The following is a 26,284-nucleotide window of genomic DNA, read 5'->3' as shown; positions in this document are numbered from 1 at the left end:
AGATTCCAGAGAAAGTACAGAAGTGACGAGTCTTTTATCTACGTGAAGCATAAAGTAAACCAGTACAGTCCCTCACTAACTTCACATCTCTTCCTCCCTCTCAGGAAATAGTTGCAAAAAAAAAAAACATGGACAGTAGTGGTTTGGAACCTAGAGGTGTACAAAAAAATAGGAATAATAAATGTTAGAACGTTTACAGATAACTGTTAATATGGTAATTATTCATGTTTAGGAAATTTATTCTGTTTTGTGTATTTCATGCTTAGGGCTAAAACAATTACATTTATTAATCGGAGTAATCACATTGGTTACTGAAGTAATTGTCAACCAATTTGATAGTTGAATCGTTACCTAGAATGCTGAAATAAACAACCTACCTTCAGGAATAATTAGACAAAACTTCAACAAACAAACTAAATCATCTACAAAATTGTTTATAGTAGAGATTAAATTGTTTCTTTATTCATATTTGTATAATTAAATATGTATGTGTATATTTATCATATGTTTTGCTATTAAAAATTCATTCAAAATATTCATTGAAGGCTTTTTTTTTCTTTTAAATGTTAGTTTATGTAGAAATATTGATTTAGGGGTGCGGCAGCGGTATATGGGGTTAAGTATGTGACCCATAAACAGAGGCTTGGGTCCTCAGCGTGGCGTGGCGTCGCGTTCGAGTCCAAGCCTGGTGTCCTTTGCCGCTAGTTTTCCCCTTTCTCTCTGGTTCCTGTCTGCCTATTTTCATAAATTACAACAATACAATACACAAGAGCCTAAGATAATAAAAGAAATGCTAATTTAATTAATCTTTTTTTTTTTTAGATTAAGCTAAAATATCCAATCAATAGTTTAATCCATTACTGAAAAAAAGGACAGGTGCAGCCCTACATATGTTTTAAATCTTTAATTTCAGCATTTGGGCAGTAAAACGGAGGTAATTTTTTCTAAAGGTTTTCAAATAGTAAGAATCTCCCAGCTTGGGCTCCTTATGCCTCCCATTGTTTTAATTTCCAGACTGTTTTGGGAAATGCTCTTTAAAGTGTCAAATTAAGGGCACGCTGCCTAAAAATATCTTGGCAGAAATGTTTTTGTTTTTTCAAAAAGCTGCACAAGAGATGCTTTAGGCATTAGATATTTTTATCGTTTATTCTTCCCTTTCAGAACTGAACCCCCCCCGACTGATCACTCTTATTCAAGTCATGCCAGACTATCCTCCTGCAGATTCGCTGATGACATAAAATACTTCAATTAAAAGCAAATCTGCTGTGAACTGTCCTCAACATGTTTTCTGCATAGAAATCGGGTATTTAATGTGATTCTTTACTCGGGTCACTTATCACAATGTCGCACTTGTTCCAAGAACCCTTCTTTTCCAGGCACCTCACGGCTGTTGCTGCTCTGTAACTCTCTTGTTGATTTAGAGGAGTATGGCTTGTGGGCTGACTTCAAAACCCAACCGCACCAAATTTTTGATACCTACATGCTTTGAACACGTGTACATCACACATTGAAAGTATGATCTGAAAGGGGCTATTGACTTTCTTTCACCTGACTCTCCAGAACAAACCCGTCTTTGTGTTTATCCTCCTGATTTACATGCAAATCACAGAGTGAGAGTATGAATAAGGATAAAAAAAATCCAGAAATGGAAGCATGCTTTGCATACAGCGGCTTGTGGGGTTGAAAAGCATCACTGTGGTGGTAAATGACTGCAGACCCGTTGCCCCGATGTTTGCAGTCTGGAAATCCTTTCATCGGCTGTTTTTGACTGATCTGAAGGTCATCACAGGCTCCCCGCTGGACCTGTTGGAGAGGATGGGGTCAACTCAGTCATTCCTAAACAAAAGCAGGGATTGGTACCATTTACGTTTGAACCAATGTGGTACCAAAGCCCAATAATACCTGGGAATTGGTGTCTTTACTCACTTTTACCTATTTTCTGTACCATGCCATCATCATATTAAACTCTAGGCTTTGTTACCTTGAGCAGACGAAGATGATGATCCTGCTGCCTCGCCCAAGTCGCTGGCTGCAGAATGCACTGATTGCAAGAGCTATAGCCGTAGATCTGAGTCTGAAGAAATTAGAAAAACCTTATGCTTAACCAGGTGCTTCCACCGATGAGGTATTCCTGCTGATGGCTTTGCACATTGTGTCACAAATATTGCATTAATCTGCATTAGCTTTTTGAAAAGTGGAGTCATCCTCTGGAGCGCTTTCTTAGCCATGCGCTGCTTTGGTTAGTGTACCAATGGCTTCTGATGTTATTGTCCGTTAAAGCTGTGTTCATGTCCGGCTTGGAAAATGGCTTAGCCTTCCACTTTCTTTGTCTTTTCTTTGTCACAGTGATATGTTTAAGTACCAGAACATGTTATTGTTTAAACAGGTGCTCAGTAGTACCAACAAAATTTCGTTGTCACCTATAAAAATACTGAATTTGGTACAGATCCCTAACAATGTAGAGACCTCCGGCTGTTTTCTAGCAGTCAAGAACTGTTACCTCTGAGGCCCCCCAGGGTTGTGTTCTCTTCCCACTCCTTTTCTCCCTGTACATTTATGACTGTTCCACAGTGAACCGATCTGTGGAACTACTGAAATTGAAATTCCCTACAATCAACTCAATATGATCTACAAATTAATACATGTTCTTACTGCTGATTGTTTTTTACTGAAACAAAGAAGCACTTCTTCTAATATTTCTCATTTGTAACATTGCAAAGTGGACTGTTTTTGTTTTAATAATCTCTTATTAACTGCGACTTCTACAAGACTAATTAGATAAAAAAAAAAAAAAAACGCAAAGAAGATCAAACTAAGCAGGCACAATCTCTACACCCTTGCATATTTTGTCATGGTCATCCTCCATATACACAGAAATACAATAGGATCTCTCCCTGATTGTAATGAAGTGCACACTCCTCCAAATTGTGTATGGACTAGTATATTGGAAAGACTGTCCAACTAAGGGTTAAAGGTGCTTATAATTGTAAAAAGAGATTGTAAGAGAAGCTGCAGCATAACATTTAGTGATAATGAGGTGTAAAATGCAGAGGAGGAAAATATTTTACAATATAGGATTATACAACTTTGGGCATCTGTTTTAGTGGGACAGGGGTACAGGACAGTACAGAATGAATCTAACCATGTTAAATGGTCATATAGGATGAGGAGACCGTTGGGGGGCGATGCTAATCTGGTGTTAAGGTTCCTCTGTATGGTCTTTAGAGCAGCAATCTTTACATACACAAAACAGTTATAACCCACTGGATTTCCTTGAAACATTTGGTTATTCAAAATGGTATCTGAATAATCTTCCTTATACGTGTACTTTCATCCTCTAGCAGTTAGCATAACGTTTCCTGGATGGAAAAACCACTATTCAGTTATCTGTCAACAGTTTTTTTGGATGTTCAATATGATCAGAGGAGTCAGACGACAAGATGTTTGTATTTTAAACAGTTATTGGGATCAGGCACAGATTATTTCATGTTTTTTTTTTTTTCTCCCAGTTGCAGGGAGGCATTTTATCATTAGAGAGAAAAAAGCCAGAGGGTGAGGAAGTGAGGGAGAGGGCTAAAATCGCTATACTGGAGTGGCTCTCTTATTATCAGAAGGAAAAGGAAAGTAGAGCAGGCCCTTTAACTCCCTCTGCTATTGAAGCTTTTGTGCTGCAGTTTTCATTGGCAGTGAACCGAAGCTTAGTTAAAACAGAGCGAGATGTGGGGATGGACACAAGCACAACACATCAAATAACTAATCCTGCACACTGATCGTGCAGTTAACATCACAAAAGGCTGAGAATAACTGGAAAGGAGTTTTTAAAAAGAGTTATCGATAGAGGAAGAGGATGTTAATCCTCTTTAAAAACAAAAAGGGCTCTGCTAAAGACACAAATGGAGCGTAGCTTCCTCTGGTGGCTTTGTGCCAAAGGAGAGACGAGATCTCTGAAACACTTACAGCTCCAGTGACTATTAACTGGTGTGTGTGTGTGTGTGTGTGGGGGGGGGGGGGGGGGGGGGGGGGGGGCAGCTTTGCCTTAACTGAAGTGTTTACATTAGTGAAATGAACTGTGGTTATCACTCGCCTGGTCCTGCAGCTTGATTGAAGGCGAACACACAAAGTCACCAAGACCCACATGCACACACAGGGGAAAAATGGCACTAACTCATTATTGGAAGTGATCACACAGGGTGATTTTTATTGGCTCTATTGCCCGTCTCTGCACCCCCACCCTTTAGTTAAATAGCAGGCTTGCCATTTGGATGGAGCTATTTTCAGGAATGCAAATGGATGTTCTGTCAGTACTTGCTTTACAGCAATGATTAGTGCAAAATTGGAGTAGGCTGGTTATTCAGAGGACTACCAGAATTATTATTCCTATAAATTCGGCCACTTTTTTTTAAGATGTTTGTAGTTTTTTCATCAAAAGACTAAGATATTTCTTATACAAGATTAACCAGATAATTTGTTTAGCATAATCCTTTCCCGGTTTGCCACAAGCCATGAAAGGGTTCCATTTAATTTGAGGAAGTTGACAGGGCCGTCACTAGGTTTGAGAGACATGGGTGGCTTAGCCCCTAGGTAAGATATTGCGCGCGCGTAGCGCGCGCCGAAATTTTTTCAGTGCACTTTCTAAGGCGCTGTCTATAAATTCATTATTTTAAGAGCAACATACCTGGGAAACACTTCCCTCACTAATGCTACTTCACCAACTAAACTACACCAGTTAAAATGTGCTAAATTACAAAGAGTAAATGGTAGGTGCCATGCATTACTGCATAAATGGAAGAAGGCAAGTGGTTCGCCACTCATCATAATGGAAACCTTCTACAGAAGACAGTTGTCTAACCAACAGACTCCCAACATCTTCATAAACCCTTAACCTGGCCATTCATCTTTCCCCATCTCCCCTGCACCCACAACCTGTCAGGAACCCCTGTCTGCTTTGCAATAACCCTGTTTCTGTGTGTGTGCTTGGTGTGTGTGTGTGACCTGGACTTTGGCATGTCTTTCTCTACACCTGGCACAGAGAGAAACACATATATGTGAGGAACTTAACAATAAATGCAGCATTATCTTTGATAGATTTCTGCTTAATCTAAAGTTTAACCACAAAATACAAGTTGCATAAATGGACAGTAGGCAATAGGCAATAGCATCATTGCAAAGAAGGATATCCTTGAGACTTTTTCACATCAGTCTGACAAAGTTTTAATGCAAATAAAGGAAGTATTTTTAAGTACAATGTATTAATGAAAACACAAAATCAACAGTATATGAAACGTACAACTTAGAACTATAGTCAACCCAAGGAAGCACTACCATATCACACAGTGTCGCCCTATCAGACTGGTGGCACATAGATATGGGAGAATTATCCTGCCATAATGCAAGAGCACATAACTTCAATTAGAGAAAAGAATTTCATCTTCTTGCACTCAAAACTTATAATGCTCACACTCAAAACATGCGCTCTCTCTCAAATATTTTCTCTTCTCTCAAAAATCTTTGTTTCTTCTCTCAGATTTAAACAGATATTTTCTGTATTATCACAGATATTTTTTCCTCTCGCTTGCCTCCATCTCCGCTCTGCACGGGTCTCAGTTACGCTCTGCTTGCGGATTTGTTTTGCTCTCTCAGACTGCAGTTGGATCGTTGCCTAGCAACCTTTCCAGCCAATAGAACACAGCCTTGGAAAAGGTGCGCTTGTTTAACCCTACGGAGTGTGCCTGTGCTACTACGCCACTTATAAAGCGTCAGCTGAAACTGCTATTTACAGTAGTTTTGTGGCTGATTGTTGTTTAGAAATAGAAAACCTGGTTTCATTTCTTAGTTTTGCCCTGGATTTTGTAGCGTTTGTGGACGCTACGTCGCTACTTGATCAAAACAATAACGTCGCTACAGGAAAGTTACTTGATAAATAAAGCAGCGACGCTACGGTCAAGCTACTTGAAAATGTAGTTAAACTAATAGCTTCGCTACATGTAGCGGCGCTACTGCCCATCACTGCTCCTGTGACAAAACTATTATAATGATGCTAGTAGGCTACAACAACATCGTGTTTTCCCACACCACTGACTTTGTTCACCATGGTAACGTAATTCCTACTGAATCAGACAAGCTATTAGGCCTATATTGTCTCTTTCCTCACTCCAGGTAAAGTGAAGAAAATGTAAACTGCTGACATCAAATGGCAAACTCACCGTATGTATCTGCACGCAACCATAACTTTCCTAATCAAGCTCGATGACTGTGTGGAGATTCAAAGGGCGCGCTGTTGCTGCACTGCACAGCTGCTATGGTCCAGTTGATGGCCGTGTACCACGTGACGTGACGCTGGACGCGGAGCCAATGAAGGAAATGAATATCCTAACGATATTAATAATTGTATAAATAATTGTGTTTGTAAATAAACTAACAGGAACTTATCTTCAGATTAACTTGCCTTCTTGGTGGCTCGTTTTCAGTGCTTTACTGCAATTGTTTGGGGTTATATGGAAAAAAAATCAATAAATAAAAAAATAACAATAAAAATCGCAAAATAATTATGGGGTGGCTAATACCAACGAAGGGATGACTTCAGCCACCCTAAAATAGGTCTAGCCACGTCCCTGGAAGTTGATCTGATGGGACCAAAGCAAAACCTACTAGACTTTAAGTAAATTATGTCCCAAGAAGCTAACATACTACATTTCACGCTTAACAACCATGGTGATGATGAAACATGGTGGTGGCAGCATCATGCTAAGAGAATACATTTTTGTCAGTATACACATGAGTACTGCTGACAGTTGATTTGAAGATGGTTGAGGTTAGATGCTGGGCATTACTGAAAGTGAGGAATGGATTGGATCGCAGTGCTGTACAGAGTCAACGTTCATACATTAAACAGGTTTAGATTCAGTAGCACAACTTATGAATTGATGCTTAGTGTGTATTAGTCCCTATAGCAATCTGACTGAGCTATAGCTATTTGAAAGAACTGGTAAACGCTTAAGTCCTGATATTTGAGTAAAACAGTTAAAGATGTACTTTAGAGACTTGTAGTTCTGGTTTGGCAAGTCCATGACTTTTCATGTGTTTATATTCTTAAAGAATAGTAAAACCAACCTTTCTCTTGGAAAATTTTAAGTTTAAATTACATTTAGGTGAATCGATGTTTTGGAAAACTGTTAAATAAAAAAAATGCCAGACTCTCTCAAAAATATGACATTTTAAAATTCTGTCAACCCTGCATTGCTTATTTCCTTCTATAATGAAAAAACCCTATTTGTACTTTGAATTCAACATGTCAATAAAATAACTTGAACACCCTTGAATTCACACTTTAAGCTAGGAAAGCATGAGCATCCTCACAATCACTGAATATGAGTTCTAATATGACCTCCTTGCGATAATCTTCCTTCATATCCACTGCGATTAGCCATTTAATGGTTGGTATACATTTTAGCTTGGTTAAAATGCAGTTCCATACCTTTTGTTGTTATTTTTCTCAAATGAAAAACAACATAAGCTTTAGAGTTAACAATAATAATATTAATAGAAAATATAATAATAATAATAATTGATCTCACATGGAGGAATTAAATTCTGCATTTAACCCATCCCTTGGGGAGCAGTGGGCTGCCATTGTGCGGCGCCAGGGGAGCAGTGTGGAGTTAAGGGTCTTGCCCAGGGGCCCAAAGTGCAGGCTGTGGGGATCGAACCAGGCACTTGTAACCTTCTCAGAGCACAACCTCAATGCTCTAACCACTGGGCCATACACTCCCCTATAGAGTTAATATCAACACTGCAAACATTGATCTAAAAATAGAGAAACAGTTTTTAACGTCATCTTATTCAATTGGCAAGTTCTCTTACTTGCCTTCTCAATTAAAGGGAAAATCGATTATTTCCAGAAAAAAAGGCTTACTTAGATTTTAGCTTCTGCAATGAGGTGTTAAACTCACTATGTAATGTATGTTTTTATTGTTTACAAATAACGAGGAAAAACCTCCAACACAAATAACTTTTTTATGGTTTTATAAGGTTCTGATGTTTTATGCTTCATCATCTCTCTTGCTGACATAGTGAATTTTCGAAAGAAGCACCGGTTATTTTACGTTCTGACATGTTCTAATCTCAGTTTTCCTGTAAATCTAAAAATCCCATTACTTTAGAAAAGCAGCAGTGTGATGAGAAAAGCTGTAAATATCAGATGGTTCTTCATTTCTGTGTCCTGAAGAAGCCTGCTGCTTTCCTCATAATTCAGATATTTAGCTTTTGCACCAAAGCAATAAAAAAAAAAAATAGTTAAACATTTCATACATTAATTGTTTTTCTCTTAATCTGAGCAGGTTAGACAGGTGAGACAATTTTCCAAATGAATAAATACTTTTGCTTTTTTACTAAAATAATTGGATATTATGCACTTAGCTTTCAATTTTTCTGTGATGTCATGCGTCCCCTAAAGGCTGATGTGGATGTTGTCCATTAGGATCTCTGAAGAACCTTTAACATCCAGCCTGAGGAATTGGAACCTTTTATTATATTAGAACTCAAAAGATGAAAACAGATGTACATCAGAAATAGATCCATTTGTAAAGTAGTCTGGACTCTGTCTCTTTTGTGACTGGGACTCATTTTGGCATCAGATGGCCTTTATTGATTGTGTGGTCTGGGACTGGTTGATTGTGCACATGTGAGATCAATGCCATGGATCTACTCTTTTGTTGCTGCAGCTGTCTTAAACACTCATCGAGCTGAGCTATTGTGCGGGTGTCGGCTGATAATTGAAAGCTGTAATTCCCTCTTCCAATGAGCCATCTGATGGGATCTTATTCTCATGTAAGTGTTTGTGTGTCATTTATTCATTTGTGCACGCAGACACTAGCTGAAATTATCCGTTCTGTCCAACCCATCCATTATTGGCAGCGTTGACTTTTGCTCTTAGTACATAATTTTAAGTCACTCCTTATAAATTAGTTTAGTCTAAAACAAACCTGAGTTACGCATTTTGTACTTTTTTGTTCAATTTCCACATGTCCTAGGCATCACTACACGGTATGGAACTGGAAAACATAGCTGGAAAAAACAGCCCAAAAGTATTTGAGAAGCAGTAGGGCAGTATTGTTTTTTTTTTTGGTCATTAAAATATGTAATGTGCATTTTTATTCCTAAATCCATCCTCTTTTGTCTTTTAATCTGAAATAAAAAAAAAATACTTTTATAAGTGGCATAACTGTCTACCTGGACATAAATCCACCTTTTCTATGAGGGGTTTAGAAGTTTGTCAGAGAACATTAGAGAACAAAACACATAGTGGGGGGACTAAGAAATAGCAGAGGTTTGCTTCATCGTTTTTTATCTTCACACAGAGCAACTCTCAAGTCGGTCCTCTAAATATTGAAGAAATATGGCAGAAAACACCCACACCAATAGTTAAGCTAGTCCAGTATTAATCAGAGATGCATTTAAATGATTGTTAGTTTCTCTGGAGGAGCTGCGGAGACCACAGCATTGGTGGTGGAATCTCTCAACAAGATGACGATAAGCAGCAAGCTTGAATACTAGACTGGAGATATGCAGGAAGAAACCATTTGGAAACTTAGAGTTTTTGATAATCCATGTACAAAACACAACAAAAATGTCAAAGATACTCTGATTGGATGAATCTACATTAAACTTTTTGACCCACAAAATGCAAAGTGTGGCAAAAAGCCACCACTACTCATCTTCAATATGCAGCGTTATTCACTGTAAAGCAAATTTTGTTGATGGCATCATCACTATTATACTTTTCTGACAAATACCTGAAAACATTCAGCAACAGCAGCAATGGGTTTGAATCAAAGCATAATAATTAGTTTGACTCGCCTAATAAAAGTCAGAGCATGATCCCTATTGAAAACCTATGACAAAAGTTCAAAAAATTTGATATTCAAAAGGTTCAAAAGTTGATATTTAGATGACAAGTTTTGGTCTAAATTGGGTGGAAAGATATCCCAAGAGTGTTACGGTTGAGTGGAGGTTTTTCAGGACCCAAATCATCCAGTCTTGTAGATTTAATGAGTAAACTGAGGCAAACATCCAAAAATACAAAGAACGAAAAATCAGAAAGCGTCAGGGGAGAACTCACATGGGGAGCCAGAGATGAGGATGCAAATAAATAACAGACCAGCACTGAGTGACTGCAGAGGTGGTGTATATATGGGGGACAGAACAAAGGATGGGCTAATGAGCTGAATATGGAGCAGGTGTGAATAGAATTAACTAGAAGGAAGCCGAGGGGAAAGGAAACTGGCACAAGGGGGAAACGGAGAGTAACTCAAGAACTAAACACTGACAGAAAACAACTACAAATACAAAGAATAGAGATAGAAAAAGAAACTGCAAATAAACTTAAAACCCTGACAAAGAGAGGTGGAATTATGACTGCAACGAATACGTTGTCTACAAGTATTAACCCTAGTAGGAGTTCATAGCTACAGGAAGTATTTTCTGTCATCATATTTAAAGGCAAACTGGCACTTGGCAGGACTTATTGTCTGTTTTTTGGCAGAGTGTTAATGCTAACCAGACATTTAACTTACCAGTTCAAACCTGCGTGTGGCTTCTGAGCTACTGTGCTTCCTTAAGTCGGCTCTTATGCTCTAAAGCTTGACAGATGTTTACCCTCGTTTTGCTTAGTTTTTTTTTTTGGGCTTTAATCAGAGAGAACACAGAAAAGAAGCCATTCGTCGGCTCTACCAGCTACTGTCGGTGCAGAATCCTCCCAAGTCGACCCTCTACTTTGGATGCGTCAAAACTTGCGAAGCAAATATTTATATGATACATATATTTTTTTTAAATGATGCTTTTTATTCACACTAGATGTTCTGTGGAGGTATTATTCCCAAACAAAGTTTGCTGTGATTAATAAGTTATAGGTATGACCTTCAAAGAGAAATTTTAGCCATGTATACTTGTTTTCCTTTTGTATGTGTGTGTGCTAGTTTCTGCTGGTTTATTGAACAAAATATAAATCACAGATATTGAGGTTTGTGGTTGAAATGTGAAAAAAAAACTAAAGAAGGTTTCATGATTTTCCACATAGTAGTATTTAAACCCTTTATATTCAGTTTGTCACCACTCAGACCCAGTGAATCCTGCTGCAGTCAGGTCTTTTGTATAAAACCAGAGTGCAGCTCTTTCTCCATATCCACTTTATGTTTATAATTGGCTTAAACAGCGCTTTTGGATCCATTAACCTCTGTGTCAAGGTCACATCCAGGAGTAAACTTAACTCATCTGTCTGCTAGCTGCTTTCAGAGTCCGTCTCTTTTTAATAAGGTTGGCCCGGGTCGGCGTACGGCTGCTGAATCGCTCTATTCAAATGTATTTAATCCCCTGCTGGAAGTATCTCCTGCCTCTGTGCCAGAAGGAGGGCCAGAGAAGTGCCCTTGGCGTGTGTGTGTGTGTGTGTGTGTGTGTTTCTGCAGCACCAGAAAAACTTGTGGTGAAGGGATTAAACGTGTGTGTCAGTGGTGGGTGTGGTTCTTCATGCATGCTTTAGAGGAGCCATGTGTGAACTGAAGATAGCACTGTTGAATTTTTTTTTTTTTACTGAATATTTACAGAATTTACAGAAGTTCCTATGTGGATGTTTTCGTGGCTTAGTCTCATCCTTCGACAGCTGTTGTGGATTTCTCCAGCTCCCTCTGGCTCTATGCATCTGTTTGCTTGAGTGTTATTATTTAGTGTGTTTTTTTTTTTTAAGAATGGTTTATTTGCATCCACTAGAGGCCTTAAAATGCGACGCTTCATTATCTCATTATCTTCTGTATCTCCTAAAGCTACAGATGCAGCTGACCCTCACTTCAAAGTAAGTTCATTGAAGGAAGAGTAAAACTTTCCCGATATATTTTCCTTCAGTTAATCACCACTGATGCAGAAGCATGTTATTAAGGGGTGGGGTTTTTTCCCCCTTAACTTCAGTAAATCTTTTTCTCTTGCCTCCAAGCCTTCAGTTGTTTTGTCAAGCAAATCAAAATCCTCCTGTAAACTCAAGTACTCAGACGTCATTTGTCAGTGAGTTCAAAGCTGTTCCTTGGCAAGGATCGCTTTTCTTCACCCTCATCTTATCGGGGATTATTTTACAGCTGGGATGTCAGGTGAAAGTAATTAACTTCAGTGAACTACCTGTCAGGATGGAAACCCGACAGAACGCAAAGTCCTGATGAGAGGAGCTCGCAACAGCTCTGCTAATGACTTATCAGTCTTTCTTCATAGACAGAGAGGTTCTACTCCCAAGTTTCCACTTTGTCTCAGATTAAGCAGACAGTACCTTTAATCTTTTTGATTTATTTCAGATTTCTGCTCAGTTTTATCATCCCAAAATAAGTTAAAGTGTTTGTTTTATTTGGGTTTGATAATCTGACTCCAAAACATGGAATAAATCACAGCAAGGATTCTTTTAACTCTTTGCCTTCAGACTTTGCAGTGAACAGATTTTGAGCTTTAAAGTTTCCAAAAAAGAAAAAGTGGATTAGACGTGTTATTATCCATTGGAGCGATTAAACAAGTGTAATATTATGATATATTAACCGATAAGTGGTAATCAGCCACTGATTGTGCAAGTTTCTTCCTAGGAAACATGAGAGGTTTCTTATTTTTATTATAGGTAAACCTTAACTATAAGAGACAAAATAAGGGAGGAAAAAAGGAAATTATATAGATTTTTTTTTAAAGAATTAGCATTATATTAGTCTAAACATTTGTTTTTTAAATTTCTTTTATATTTATTTAAAAAAAACAGATGATATATTGCATTTACTAAAAAAAATACAGCCTGGACATTGTAATATTTGTCTTCTCTAGCAAGCTTGCTTTTACTGTAATCTGCAGAACATGTGAGGGCTTCATTAAATCACTGATAGACGGCATCTATTAGGGAGGCTTCCTGTCATGGGTAACGTTCAACTTAAAAATCTATAAGATGTTAGTTTTCCAAACAAATGGTTAAGAGTGTGTCCCCGACTCTGTGATAATAAAGAAATATATCAATTCAAAAATGCCCGAAATGCAGAAAAAATAATAAAAGATTGCGCAACTTGAGGTTTTTCTGCTACTGTGTTTTCTATAGGAAGAACTGTCATATGTTGAAGTTAAAATGGATGGATGCATTATGGGTAGTTTGGAGGATTTTGTTGATTTTTTGTGTGTGTTCGAATGTCCGCCGTAACCTCTAAATCCCTCAATCTCTATATAGATCGTGGACTTTACAGGGAACTCAGTCAACTTACCGTTCGGACACGTAATCATTCCCCATTGCACAGTGCCTGCGCCATCTTTGTTAATAGTCGCCTCTGTCAGATGGGGACAGCGGGCCGCTGTGACTGCAAATCTCAAAATACTTTGTGAGGAGAGATCTCCATGAAAAGCATTCTGGGATATATCTGCCTCTTCTGAGGCCTTTCTTTTTTTCTCATACACTTTTTAGACACTTTTTCTCTTGCGACCCTCGGCCATTTTCAAAGAACCGCGGTGAGAAAGGTGAGCTTCAATGACTGTCTTAAACCGTAGCTCACCACAGATGTACGCCTGAAAGTGCGAATGGGCAGAAAAAGAAAACTAACGAGACGAGCACGTAGGACGGCCTTACGTAAACACATCACCAGAATGATTGGCAGTTAGGAGGACCACTCATTTAGATGATCCAGCCGGAAATAAAAGATCGTCCTCTGCTTCCAATTTAGGAAGGATTGGACTAAGTTATGTTTTAAGTTACACCCAAGTAAGGTTTTTAAAGTCTTTTTACAATTAGTTCATATCAAATATGGTTAAAAAACATAAGATATTATCAGAGTTAAAGTTGCACAAGTCGTATTCTGTTATGTTGTGGTTTGAATTAAATTAAACCAGCAGTTCACATAGTTCTGTACATGTTTGTTAGCGTGTTCCTTTATATATCTTACTACCAGCATGTGTTGTTAATAGATGATATTAATTCCACTGTATGAGCAAATCCCACCGGTTTTCTAACTACCAGGGTTGTGAACCAGGTGTGGCAAATTTCTAGGAGTGGATTTTGACCAAATGTGAAAATACTGCCTAGCATTGAAAGACTGTATAGCATTTAGCTTCAACCTAAAACAAAAGATGAATGTCTATCATTATCCAGAGGCTGGAGAAGGCTTTGTACTAAATTTAACCAAACCTTCTCAGCAATGTTTGATTGTTTAGCAGCAATTTATTGCATCTGCAAACAAAATGTATTCCTGGAATGATGAACTGTCACGGTTTGCACCATTGATAGAAATTAAACTAATTTTACTATGTTTCTAACATAGGAGAATTTAGAGGATGTCAATAAAACATCCCAGACCTTTTAAGCTCTCTTTTATTTATTTAAATCCACCATTAACAGTAGGCAGTTTGTTTTTGTGGTGATTTTAAGCAGTATCTAATCTTTGCTGAACCACTTCGAGCTATTTTCCCACACCAACCCAGAGGCATTTTTTTTTTTTTTTTTTTTTTTTTTTTTTTGTAGGAGAAAACTGCAGAGAGTTCGGTCCAGACTTTCTCCACAGCTGCTGTTCACACATATATTTCACAGTGGGGGATTTTTTTATTTTTTTTTAAACTTTGGATGCATTCTCGCAGCATGACTACGAAGGACAGGGTACTTGGAAGCAGCTCTTTTTTTTGGTTATATAATGATCCCATTTGGAGAATAATGCAACATTGCAGGTCAGGAATGAAAGAAGAGGTGCTGTTGGGGGTACAGGTTTTATTGTTGATGTTACCTCCACGTATAATTAGATGTATGAATGGATGAAAAGGTTCATATAAGTCAGCAAATCTCCCCCCCCATTCTGCAGAAAAAGCTTTGGAAGATTTACTGCTTACTTTTGTCCTTACGTTGTCTGGAAAAATACATCAGATATTTGCATATTCCACTCATGCCAGCTGGTGCAGACGAGTTTAGTCATTTTTGTGCGCTTTTGGTGTAAATTTCTATCGCATAGAAATTTTGAAAATATTATTTTCTTTTAGTAAATACCTTGATTTTGAAATAACCCTTTTTCGACATGCTTCGGTGACGCACAACCCATGTACGGAGGCCTTAATCCTCAACATGGCCCACCTAGGGTTGAATTTGTCGTGTGCTCCTTTGCCGCATGTCTCTCCCCCTCAACAATATCCCTCTACGAGCTAGTATTGACATAAAAACAACAAAAAACCCAACTTTTTTCACAGTACCATACCATACACGTCTTCTGCTTTAAATCATTAAGTTTACCTGTTAAATGTATTAAAATGCTTAGGACTCCATTCCCATCGAGGTTTCAGATTTCCACTTTACAGTTTCCACATTCTTTGTTCTGACCTAAGTTGTTTTCTTCTCCCAATCTTTTAGGATTCGTCCTCAGATGGCGAAGGAGAAGATCGAGGGCTGCCACGTCTGCACGCTGGTCACACCCGGAGAACCGCAGGTCCTCCTGGGAAAAGACAAGGCCTTTACGTACGACTTCGTGTTTGATATCGACTCAGAGCAGCAGCACATCTACCAGGCCTGTGTGTACAAGCTCATCGAGGGCTGCTTGGAGGGCTACAACGCAACCGTGTTTGCTTACGGACAGGTACCACCACGAGGCTTTGTAGATTTAGGCTAAGTTATACGTCGTATAGTGCAGGATGTGCCTGCCCTCTTCACTTGAAAAAAAAGAAAAAGAACATGCACAACCCTGTACCCGGTCACGAGAGGAAATGCCTGTTAAAGGCGTGCGTGAGCGTGCACAAGCCCATTTCTCCCCATGCACGCTCTGTTTAAAAGTTGCTGTTTGCATCGGTCATTCAAGCTTACTTTCCAAAAGATTTGCAATTTTTCCACCATGTCAGACTCACCACCGGTAAGTGAAAATAGACCTTTTTCACGACAACCGGAAGCTGCGTCTGAAAGGGCTGGAGCACTTCCTGTTTTACTCTGAAAAATGTCTCTCCTCCGGTGCTTTTCGTCATCCTTACTTAGTTTGCCAACACTTTCTTTCGCGGATGCGGAGGAAATCGCTGCGGCGAATTCCCCCACCAACAAATCTGTGAAAGGATACAAGTTCTTCCACGAAGAATATATCCACAGCTATCAAGGTAAGAAAAGACGTAGCTTAGCGAGCTAACCGCTAGCTGCAAGATATGAGCTACACAAACATCGTAATGAAGCCTAACTTAGTATCTAAATTATGTGGAATATTGGAGACGGACATAGTTTAAACTTTTCAGTTATATTTTGACATTCTGAAATAGTGTTTGCCTCTACAGTTTGTGAAAAACAGCATGCTAGAATGTTATGTTAGTTCTGAGATTCTAGATGATGCTTGATGTTGAAACTATGCTTTACTTCTGCATGCCTGTAGTGTCAAATATTGTCGAGGGACAGGTAGTTGTCAGAGCTAGATGCTTCAGATCCATGAAGAAAAATGAGGAACCGCACAAGCTGCAGGTTTGAAACAGTCAGAAAGCCGGTTGGCTCTTGTTCGTTGGTTCGAGTTCCTGTTCATGTTTGACGGCTGAAGAACTTTCACGTACGACTTCTGGACTACTTAGAGCTTATTCTAACATTTTCCTGTTCAGTTGTTACTATTTGTTTTATGTTTCTGTTGCGGTTGCAACATAATCTGTGGGAATGCATGATAGGACAGATATGGCTGTTTTCTTGCCCCACATGAACAACCAGGTACAGAACAAAAACAACTGCGCCGAGACTGAGCCATTTTCTTAGACTTTTATGCTAACGCTATAGCCACCTGAAGTTGTCAAACCCCACATCCGCTTTAAAACCCGGAAGTGTGAAAAAGGTCTATTGGGACGAGCATGTAGGACGGCCTTACGTAAACATATTACCAGAATGATTGACAATTAGGAGGACCACTTATTTTGATGATCCACCCGGAAAAAAGAACATCCTCCACCAAACCTTTAAAAAAGCAAGTCTATAGAACAGCTATTAGCCTGAAGATGCTTTGCTAAAGTCACAACCAGGAGGAAAGCAGGTACTGTTTCAAGAGGTGGGATTTCCTGAAAAGTAGCCAATCATAGAAAGTTCACTTCCTCAGCTTGGTTCCACCCTCAAAGTGACAAAGGTGACATCGGAATAGGAGTGCATCTACAGGCGATTATAAAGAGTGAAGGAGCATGAGCCCATGCTTGTGATATATTGTGGTCCTCGTGGTGTTGAATTTGCATGCATAGAGCATTCAAAATGTGCGACGGAAGTAGCAAATGTGAATGTGTTTTAAATAAAACTGCTCCTATCACGATTAATTCCACTTTTTTTATAGCCGACCTTTGACTTCATAAAATAGCCTGCTATGGTCTTAGAGCTTCAGTAGATATAATTGAATTAATGGCAATTTAATAAGGAGACATTGCCTGTTCATACATAGATATAAAAACTGATTTACGTTTCTTAATTGTAAGGGTGTTCTCATTTTTTTGTCAACAAAAATGTCTTCCAGACAGGCTCAGGGAAGACCTACACCATGGGAACGGGTTTCGATGTGAGCCTGAGCCAGCAGGAGCAGGGCATCATCCCACGGGCTGTTCACCAGCTGTTTGAGGGCATCCAGAGCAGGAGGCAGCGCGCCAAGGAGACGGGCATCCAGCCGCCCGATTTTAAAGTCAGCGCCCAGTTTTTGGAGGTAGGACACGTGAAAAGACCCAATCGGACATATTAACATGTTCTGCATCAATGCATTTGTTAGCATGTGTGCTGAATGTTGGTCAATATTAACGCTAACCAGATGGGACAACATAAAGGAGGCAACAGGACACACCCCCCACTCGTCTTTCACAAACAGGAAGTGACAGTTTGAAGACAGATGGGCTGAAATGTCTGCGTGTGCTTTGTGGGACCTGATTAATGTTTGCCATTACTTCTGACATTATTCCTCATCACTGAGGAGCAGAAGATGGATAAGAGCGAGAAATCGGAGGGAGGGTGGGATGCTTGTGTAGGAGAAATTAGATATATGGCTACTAATCATTTCCTCAGGGGGATTTCTGGATGGGAAATGTTCAGGGCCTATTAAGGGGGCCTCTGCTGTACGTTTAGGCGCCTGTGTGATCTGGTTTCCTTTAACAATCAGGTTTTAATATAAATTCTAATTAATCAGGAAAACACCCCTCCTGTTTAGGCTTCTGTATTTTCTTTCTTTAGACCATCCTGTTTCTGGGTGTTTTTTGTTGTCTTTAGCTTTTGGGGTCAAAAGGTTATCTGTGTTGATGATAAACAGATGGTTGGTGTATGTGTGTTTGACATTAGGTGGGACCAGCTGAGCTTTCAGGTGACCTCTGTGACCTTTAGCTTGACTAGTTTTACAGAGGTCATTATTTTGCACATTGACCCAGCTGATCCGTTTCTTTCACTAGAAACATCCGATTTACTTTTTTCTATGTTGTCCAGAAAAGTGCAGTTTTCTTTTTATTATTTTGAATTAGTCAGATTCAGGTTTAGTCCAGAGATGAATAACTATAGAAGAATGTGTCTATATATATATATATATATATATATATATATATATATATATATATATATATATATATATATATATATATATATATATATATATATATATATAACATGGACATTTGTGGATTAACAAAATATTTATTAGAAACTCAAAGGCCAAACATTATTAAAAGAAAGTATTTGCTCTTTGACCAAAGCTCACATAACGAGTGTGGATTTATGACTTTGCTGTAGTTGTACAATGAGGAGATCCTGGACTTGTTTGATGGCACCAGAGATCCCGAGAGTCGCAGCAGGAAGTCCAACATTAGAATCCATGAAGACGCCAACGGCAGCATTTACACCACAGGGGTCACTTCCAGACTGGTGCAGTCAGAGGAGGAGGTGGGTCCTGGTTTATGTGTGAGTGTGTGGGTGGTCCTTTTATAATCAACAGTTTTCCCCTAGTTTTGAAGATATTTTTAATTTTCATTAAAAAAAGACTCAATTAAAGTTATTAACTTCTACCTTTTGATGTTGTACTCTGTGTGGCTGCGTAAGAAACCATCCCTTTTTTATATAAATGTTATACACTTTGTGGCCTTTCTCCAGGATGAATTCAAATCAATTAATTCATTAATACTAATCTAGAAGCAAAGACTGCTGGGAAACATATAGAAGAGAAACCAGTGTCGCTACCCGATCCGTACCGGTAGCACGATCCGTACCATCAGCTCATTTGCGCCTGCGCGAACAGAATAACTTCCGGGTCGCCAAAAAATAATGTAATTACGGTACTGAAAAAACTTTATTTATATCCTTAAATAATTAAAGAATACTCCAAAAATGAGTCACGCTACCCGCTACAACACGAGCACGCCCTAATTTTCTTACCTTTAACTTGAAAATGTGGAGACATCCTTTTTATTTTTTTTCTGGAATAAAAATCCAAATTTTCGGGAAATGTTCCCTTATCAATGAAAAACTGCAGGTCACGAAAGGTAGCAAATGAATTCATTGTGGGATCAGTACTGCTGGAGTGCATAGTTAAGTACAGAGTAAATCAAAGATTTAAACAAATTTAAATATATATGCTGTGTGACGTATATTTGCGCATGCTCAGAGCAGTCAAAGTAACTATCACAAGGCGATTGAACTTTTTATGTATTTCTGTTTTTTTATTTTTAGAAAATGCAATATTGACGAAAATACAAAGATATACAAAAAGAAACCCATGCCTCTAAAAAATACAAAAGAATAAAAAAGTAAGAAAAAGGAAATATTGCCACTGGAAGTTATTCTGTTTGCGCACGCGCTAATGAGCTGATGGTACGGATCGTGCTTCCGGTACGGATCGGGTAATGACAACCAGCTCATCTGTGTGTGTCGCATTTAATGCAGATGGCAGAAACTCTTGCTGTAAAGCCGTCCAAAACGCCTGTCACACCTTGAACACTATCCCAGACACCGTGCAGGACGCTGGTTTGTAGCTCTGTGCAACGGTCTGTTGGTTTGCACACAAAGCCAAAACAAACAGCGCCACGGCCAGTCTTTCGGGAAGACTCTCTGGTGAACTGTGTGTCATCCGGCGTTGAATGTGGGGTTGTAGACGTCGTCAAGCCGACACACGGACACCCACAATTCTAGCTAGTTCGTGATTGTCCCTCTTGCCTTATGGCGTGGAATAACATAGCACAGACCACGCTTCAAAATTGGGCATGAATCAAAAATATCTGCGTCAGTCCTGCAACAAGCTAACTGCGACACACCACTGCGGTAGTATAACCAGCCGTTTGCTTTCATTAAAATCTTTCCTCTTTCTTTCCTTCTTTACTTGTGTTTATAATAACAAATTAGATTCTTTTTCAGTGCATGATCATTTTTTTCTCTTAAATTATTTTGATGTTAAGCAGCTTGTCGGAAACTTCATGTACAGTATATAATTTTACTGTGAAATTTGTGTTTTCCAGACTGTATTCCCTAAAAACCCACCTGATTCTCTAACAAAACTTTAGATTCTAATCTAAACATTGTTAATTTCTGAGGTAACTTTTTTGTAGGTGACTGTAATATAGGATAGTATTTAAAAAAAAAAAAAAATTAGAAATAAGATTTGGACTTTTAAATGGTCTGTTGTAGCTTATAATAATAAATATCATGGTTAGCTTAACTAGTCTGTTAGCAAAGCTAGTTTTTCCATTTCCAAAAGTCTGATAACTCCATCCATCCATCCATCCATGCATCCATCCATCCATCCATCCATCCATCCATCCATCCATCCATCCATCCATCCATCCATCCATCCATCCATCCATCCATCCATCCATCCATCCATCCATCCATCCATCCATCCATCCATCCATCCATCCATAACTAGGTTCCTACATTGTTTGTATGAACTATGTTTGTTCTCTGCTTCCAAACTCAGCATCTCTTCATCCAGAAGAGATGAGAAGTTTCTTTTGAAGTTGTGAGAGGCGCTCTGGGGCATTTTGACTGGATTTGATTTAACTTTTAAGCATCTTAGTATAAAATAAATATTTTCGAGATGAGCAATCTGCTTCCTGGTCTGTTCAAGTAGCAATAGTTTGCATCCAATCATTTAATTAAACAGTCTTAGTTTTTGGGAATATATAATCTCACGCATGAGCCTGGAATGGCTTAAGAATGGCTTTGTCGTCATTCAAACCCTGACCTTTGCAGAGCAGCTAAAGCCCACTGCTCTCATTAAGCCATTTAAAAAAAAAAAAAAAAAAAAAAAAAGTAAATTTAGGTGTTTTATAAAATATGTTAATCAGGAAATTGTCTAAAAACCAAACTGAACGATTGTTGTTCTCTACTTCAAAAAACACTTTAGATTTTAAAATGGAAACATTTTCTTTTTTTATGTTTTTTTTTTTTATTCAATGTTTATAATAAAAAATCTCCAGACCTTTACTGGTTGATTTTCTTTATTTGGACCCCGCTGATTTTTAATAGGTGACCCCTGTTCTACATCTTATTAAAGTATCATCAGCACTACTTTGGAGAACCAAGTATGTTTTGTTCACTGATTGGGAACATATAAACAGTTTTTCAGTTTCTGATACTGTTGGGGCCATTCAACAAAAAGTCCCCCAGTTCCAGTTAGAGGACAATTCAGTCAAGTATAGAGATATCTCATTAGATGATATTAGTATTTAAAGTAGTAGATCTAAAATTTAAAGAAAAATATATATAGGCAAACACTAAATTCCTTGTCTTACTCTGAAACCTCCAACCACTTAGGTGGTGCCGCCCAGCCGAAGATCCTATTAATCATCTGCTCTCTAGCAGCTACAGCAGATCTCCTGAGGTTTTCCAGAGATATGTGATTATAAAAATCACAATATATCGCCTTTTTTGATGTATTGCGATATTTAATAAAATCCCATGTATTGTGCGACACATTTTTTTGGTTTGCTTCTGTAGCTGTTGCACAAACGGCAACTTCAAATAACTTACAACTGAAAATGTATTTCGCATATATTTTTGGAAACTATAAAACACAGGTGTCAAACAGGTTCCAGAAAGGGCCATGTGGCTGCAGGTTTTCTTTGCAACCAAGCAGTAGCACACCAGACTCCAGTCATCTCATCAAGTCATCATGTTCAGATTGGACTCACTTGATGAGATGACTGGAGTCTTATGCTATTGCTTGGTTGGAAAGAGAACCTGCAGCCAAATGGCCCTTTCTGGAACCAGTTTGACACCCCTGCTATAAAAGAAGTACCTGAGAAGAAAGCATAATATGACTTCATAGTTAAATTGAAAATCAAAGTGAAACAAACAGTACAATAAATTAAAAGTTCCAGTTAAGCGATCAATGACTGATGTGGGAAAATACTTCAGATTTTTTTCCCCAAAGGAATATTTGTTAAACACGACAACAAAGTAAGATAACTGTCAATAAAAACATTAACCTAGATGTTTGTATTTGTAAATATCAGTCAATAAACTGCATATATTTAAGATTTTTTATTTTTGTTGCTGTTTGTTAACTCATAGATGCATGACATTAGATTTTCATCTGAGATGATAAAAGTTTAGATGTTATGAATGCAAGGTAAACATCTATGAATTTGTAAATCTACAAGAACAAGTGATACATTTATGAGTGTGAATCAACAAGTTTATATGTTTTATTAATTTTTTTTCAATGCCTGTGCCTCATATTCAGTGGAATTTTTTAGCTTCTTCTTCTTTGGGTGTAAAGGTGTTATGCAAGCAACTTTTAGGTGCATCACCACCACTAGCTGGTGAATAGTGACAGATTTATCTGGTTGGTACTGTAGATTTCAACCTATAAAGTGTAGGATTTGTACCTGTAGTTCTGCAAAGTTTTCACTTATTAGTAACTTTTAAACATAGATTTTCACTGATGTATGAATTGTCAACAAAGAATAAATACAGATTTTAAATTTATTCCTGTTTATTGACTTAAATTTACAAATTTAAATACCTACGCATTTTTTTTTATCTCGCACCATAGCAGAGGACGCAGGTGGAAACGTTTCACAGTAACTGATTGGCTCCAACAACACTTCAATAATTATGCAGTGGCAGAGTTAAGAAATGATGTCTTTATTTTTGTTAGCTCATGTTTGCTTTCATTTGCTGAATTATGACCCATTGGAAGACTCCTTTCGACTTTAAAGAACAAAACAAATTGGGAGTAAGGAGGCAGTAATTAAGGAGAAAGAAAGGTGAAGGCAGGATCACTAAGAAATAAGAAAAAAATAGTTGATAGAGCTTTAAATGAGCAGAGTTGGGAGTTGTTTCTAAATCATCAAACGTATTTGGAAGCTTATGGATTCCTCCTGGCAATGATGATAAGCATGAGAACAAATTTAAATGTTCCTTCTTACAATTAGTCTATGCTAATAATTGTTTTTTTTAAATTTGTCTAATTTCAGATGAAAAGTCTGTAACTGTCCTACTTTGTGTTCTGCAGCTGCTGCAGTGCCTGAAGCTCGGGGCTCTGTCCCGTACCACAGCCAGCACACAGATGAACGCACAAAGCTCCCGCTCGCACGCCATCTTCACCATCCATGTCTGTCAGATGAGGGTGTTTCAACAGCAGGAGATGGTAAGTCCAGAAGTTTGCAGGAAAACGGAGAGCCTTAAAGATGTAAAAGGATTTTAAAAAGGATTGAATTGTTTGTTGAATCTGTTAATATGACTGAGGGGAGATGATGTATATTTAGAACTAACTGAAGCTGATCTCAGCAGAACGTGAGGTGTTTTAATGTTTGCCAGCCTGATGTTGGATGCTTTACTCTCAGCAGAACGGAGGAGAGAACACGGAGGTGAACGGTGTAGACTCTTCACCCATTGCCCAGCCAGAGTACGAGACACTGATGGCCAAGTTTCACTTCGTAGACTTGGCGGGCTCTGAGCGGCTTAAACGCACAGGCGCCACTGGAGAACGGGCCAGAGAGGGAATCTCTATTAACTGTGGGCTGGTGGGTCAGAGAGAAAAATTATTGTATCCTCATTGCTTTACTGCACTCAAACTCCATTCGCTGCATCTTCATTTTTCATTCGCTCTTCCTAAATGCCGTCTGGATGCTTCTCCCGGTTTCTCAGCTTGCTCTTGGGAATGTGATCAGCGCTTTAGGTGATCAGAATAAGAAAGCAGGACACGTCCCATACAGAGACTCCAAACTTACGCGACTGTTACAGGATTCGCTAGGAGGCAACAGGTACTCAAACAGTATTTTCACAGGTATATAGATATGTGGTAGTAAGATGATACTGAAAAGACCTGAGCGTCTGATTGTTCTCTTTAGCCGCACGGTCATGATCGCCTGCATCAGCCCGTCGGACCGTGACTTCATGGAGACGCTGAACACGCTGAAGTATGCCAACCGTGCCCGAAACATCAAGAACAAGGTGGTGGTGAACCAAGACAAGACCAGCCAGCAGATCAACGCTCTGCGGGCGGAGATAGCCCGGCTCCAGATGGAGCTGATGGAGTACAAGGCGGTGAGTGACGGAGGTGATGGGTGAAACTAAAATAAGCCATTCTGGATTAAACAGAAGAGGGAAAGATGGAGAAATTGAAAGCGGCAGGTTGAAGATCTGATAACACATTGTATGAAAAAAGGAGCAAGAGAGGTGATTAGATGAATGAAATGGAGGAAAGTAACTGAACAGAAGGAAATGAAGGTCACTGGGTTAAACTTAACCTTTTACACATTTCCTACTGTCTCGCAAATAACATTAACACTCTCTGAACTTTTCTGTTTATCACATTATGACCACAAACTAATGGATTTTATGGGGATTTTAATTAGGATTGGGAAACAAAGGATGTATAACTATCAGTTTTTTTAACCAGAATCTTAAGTGATGTGTGTACATCTGTAATTATGTCAGTAGAAACCATGTTTCATTACAATTTCAGGCCTTTTGGGTCTATCTGAGTCTGTCTCAGTCTACCACCGATTTACTAAGGATTCAGTTTGATTTAAATCTGGACTTTAAATTCTACCATTATGATTTGATCTAAACCATTCGATTCTAGCTCATGCTATATTTTTTATGGCTTTTTCCTGCTTAAAATTGAACCTTGAACCTCAGTCTGAAGTTCTAACCTCTAAAGGTTTTCCTTAAAGTATTGCCCTGTATTGCATCCATCTTCTCATTAACAGCACTAAGCTACGAGCATGTTTCAAGGCGTTACCTTTGATTATTTAATTTTTCTCTGTAAATAATGTTTTGCTTGTTCTGTGCTCCTTTATGGAGGGAATTTTGTCCCATTAGTGTTGCAAGTAAAGAACATGTTTTGTATGTGGGAATAAAAAAAAGTGCAGTTCAGAAATTAAATGTTGGAAAGGTTTAAATCAATTAAAAGGTTTCAGATTAACTTTTTAGATTAGCAGTTTTTTCGGGTTAATATTATTTTTTTCAAATGTATTATTTATATTTTTCAATAGAGCTCTTCACACATCTATATAAACCTGTCAGATGCAAAGGTAAAAAAGGATCATAGTTTACCCTGATGAAGGTCGAGTACCAAAACGTTACAAATAAATGTCTTTTAAGCAATTTTTTAATTTTATTTCTATTTTATATTTTCAAATGTAATTTTTTATTTCCGTTTTTCAGATTAAGTTTATGAATCACTTTCTTATCATATCACCCGCCCCCAGAATTGAAGAGAATGTGACCTGTTGAATGCAATTTAAAAATGGTTTAGGTCTTAAAACTCAATCTAAGATGGAAATTTGCAAGAAAAAATTATCAAATATAAAGCTTTAAAAAAATTTTGAAAGAAGTTGAACATGAAGGTTGTAAGAGATATATATATATATATATATATATATATATATATATATATATATATATATATATATATATATATATAAATTAATTTGATCAAAATGTCTTTCTAATATATATACAATGCATTTTTTGTAGCAATAAAGGAATAAAATTAATTCCATATTCCTTATTTTTTTTAAAAATAATATATTTCTTAAGAAACCTTTAAGATCTTGACAGAACAGCTGGATTTATACTCAGCTGGACACAACAAACTTTTGGTTCTTTATTCTAAAACCATTTGATACTATTGAACTTCTGTTGAATGGACAATTAAAGATAAAAAAAAAACTAATCAAAAAACAGGTCTTTTAGGTAAAAAATAAAAAAAATACTAAAGGGTGAATAATAAATCGCTGAAGCACTGTGTATAAATTAGCTTGATTATGAAGAAGCTGGTCTTCCAAAATGAAATATGAAAGGATTCAGTAGAAATCCGTCTGATTTCAGGCAACATGTATATGAAGTAGG

At 38.1% G+C, this 26,284-nt stretch overlaps 1 protein-coding gene across 10 annotated transcripts in view; it reads left to right on the top strand.

Moving 5' to 3' along the window:
• kif21b (kinesin family member 21B) overlaps positions 1–26,284 on the top strand; it is a 106,504-nt gene that overhangs the window by 24,359 nt on the left and 55,861 nt on the right. For 8 of the 10 annotated variants that reach the window (XM_038298076.1, XM_038298077.1, XM_038298073.1 and 5 more), the window contains exons 2-8: positions 15,380–15,602; positions 17,475–17,657; positions 18,722–18,871; positions 23,439–23,573; positions 23,770–23,949; positions 24,074–24,189; positions 24,277–24,472. In XM_038298076.1, coding sequence (XP_038154004.1) covers positions 15,380–15,602; positions 17,475–17,657; positions 18,722–18,871; positions 23,439–23,573; positions 23,770–23,949; positions 24,074–24,189; positions 24,277–24,472 — 1,183 coding nt within the window. The remainder of the gene's footprint in view (positions 1–15,379; positions 15,603–17,474; positions 17,658–18,721; positions 18,872–23,438; positions 23,574–23,769; positions 23,950–24,073; positions 24,190–24,276; positions 24,473–26,284) is intronic. The other 2 variants (XM_038298074.1, XM_038298070.1) reach the window with 1 other exon arrangement.

The sequence above is a fragment of the Cyprinodon tularosa genome, unplaced genomic scaffold (genome assembly GCF_016077235.1).
Source record: "Cyprinodon tularosa strain WSP-4 unplaced genomic scaffold, ASM1607723v1 ctg40, whole genome shotgun sequence".
NCBI classification, from domain to species: Eukaryota; Metazoa; Chordata; class Actinopteri; order Cyprinodontiformes; family Cyprinodontidae; genus Cyprinodon; species Cyprinodon tularosa.
This window is presented reverse-complemented; position numbering and strand designations above follow the sequence as displayed.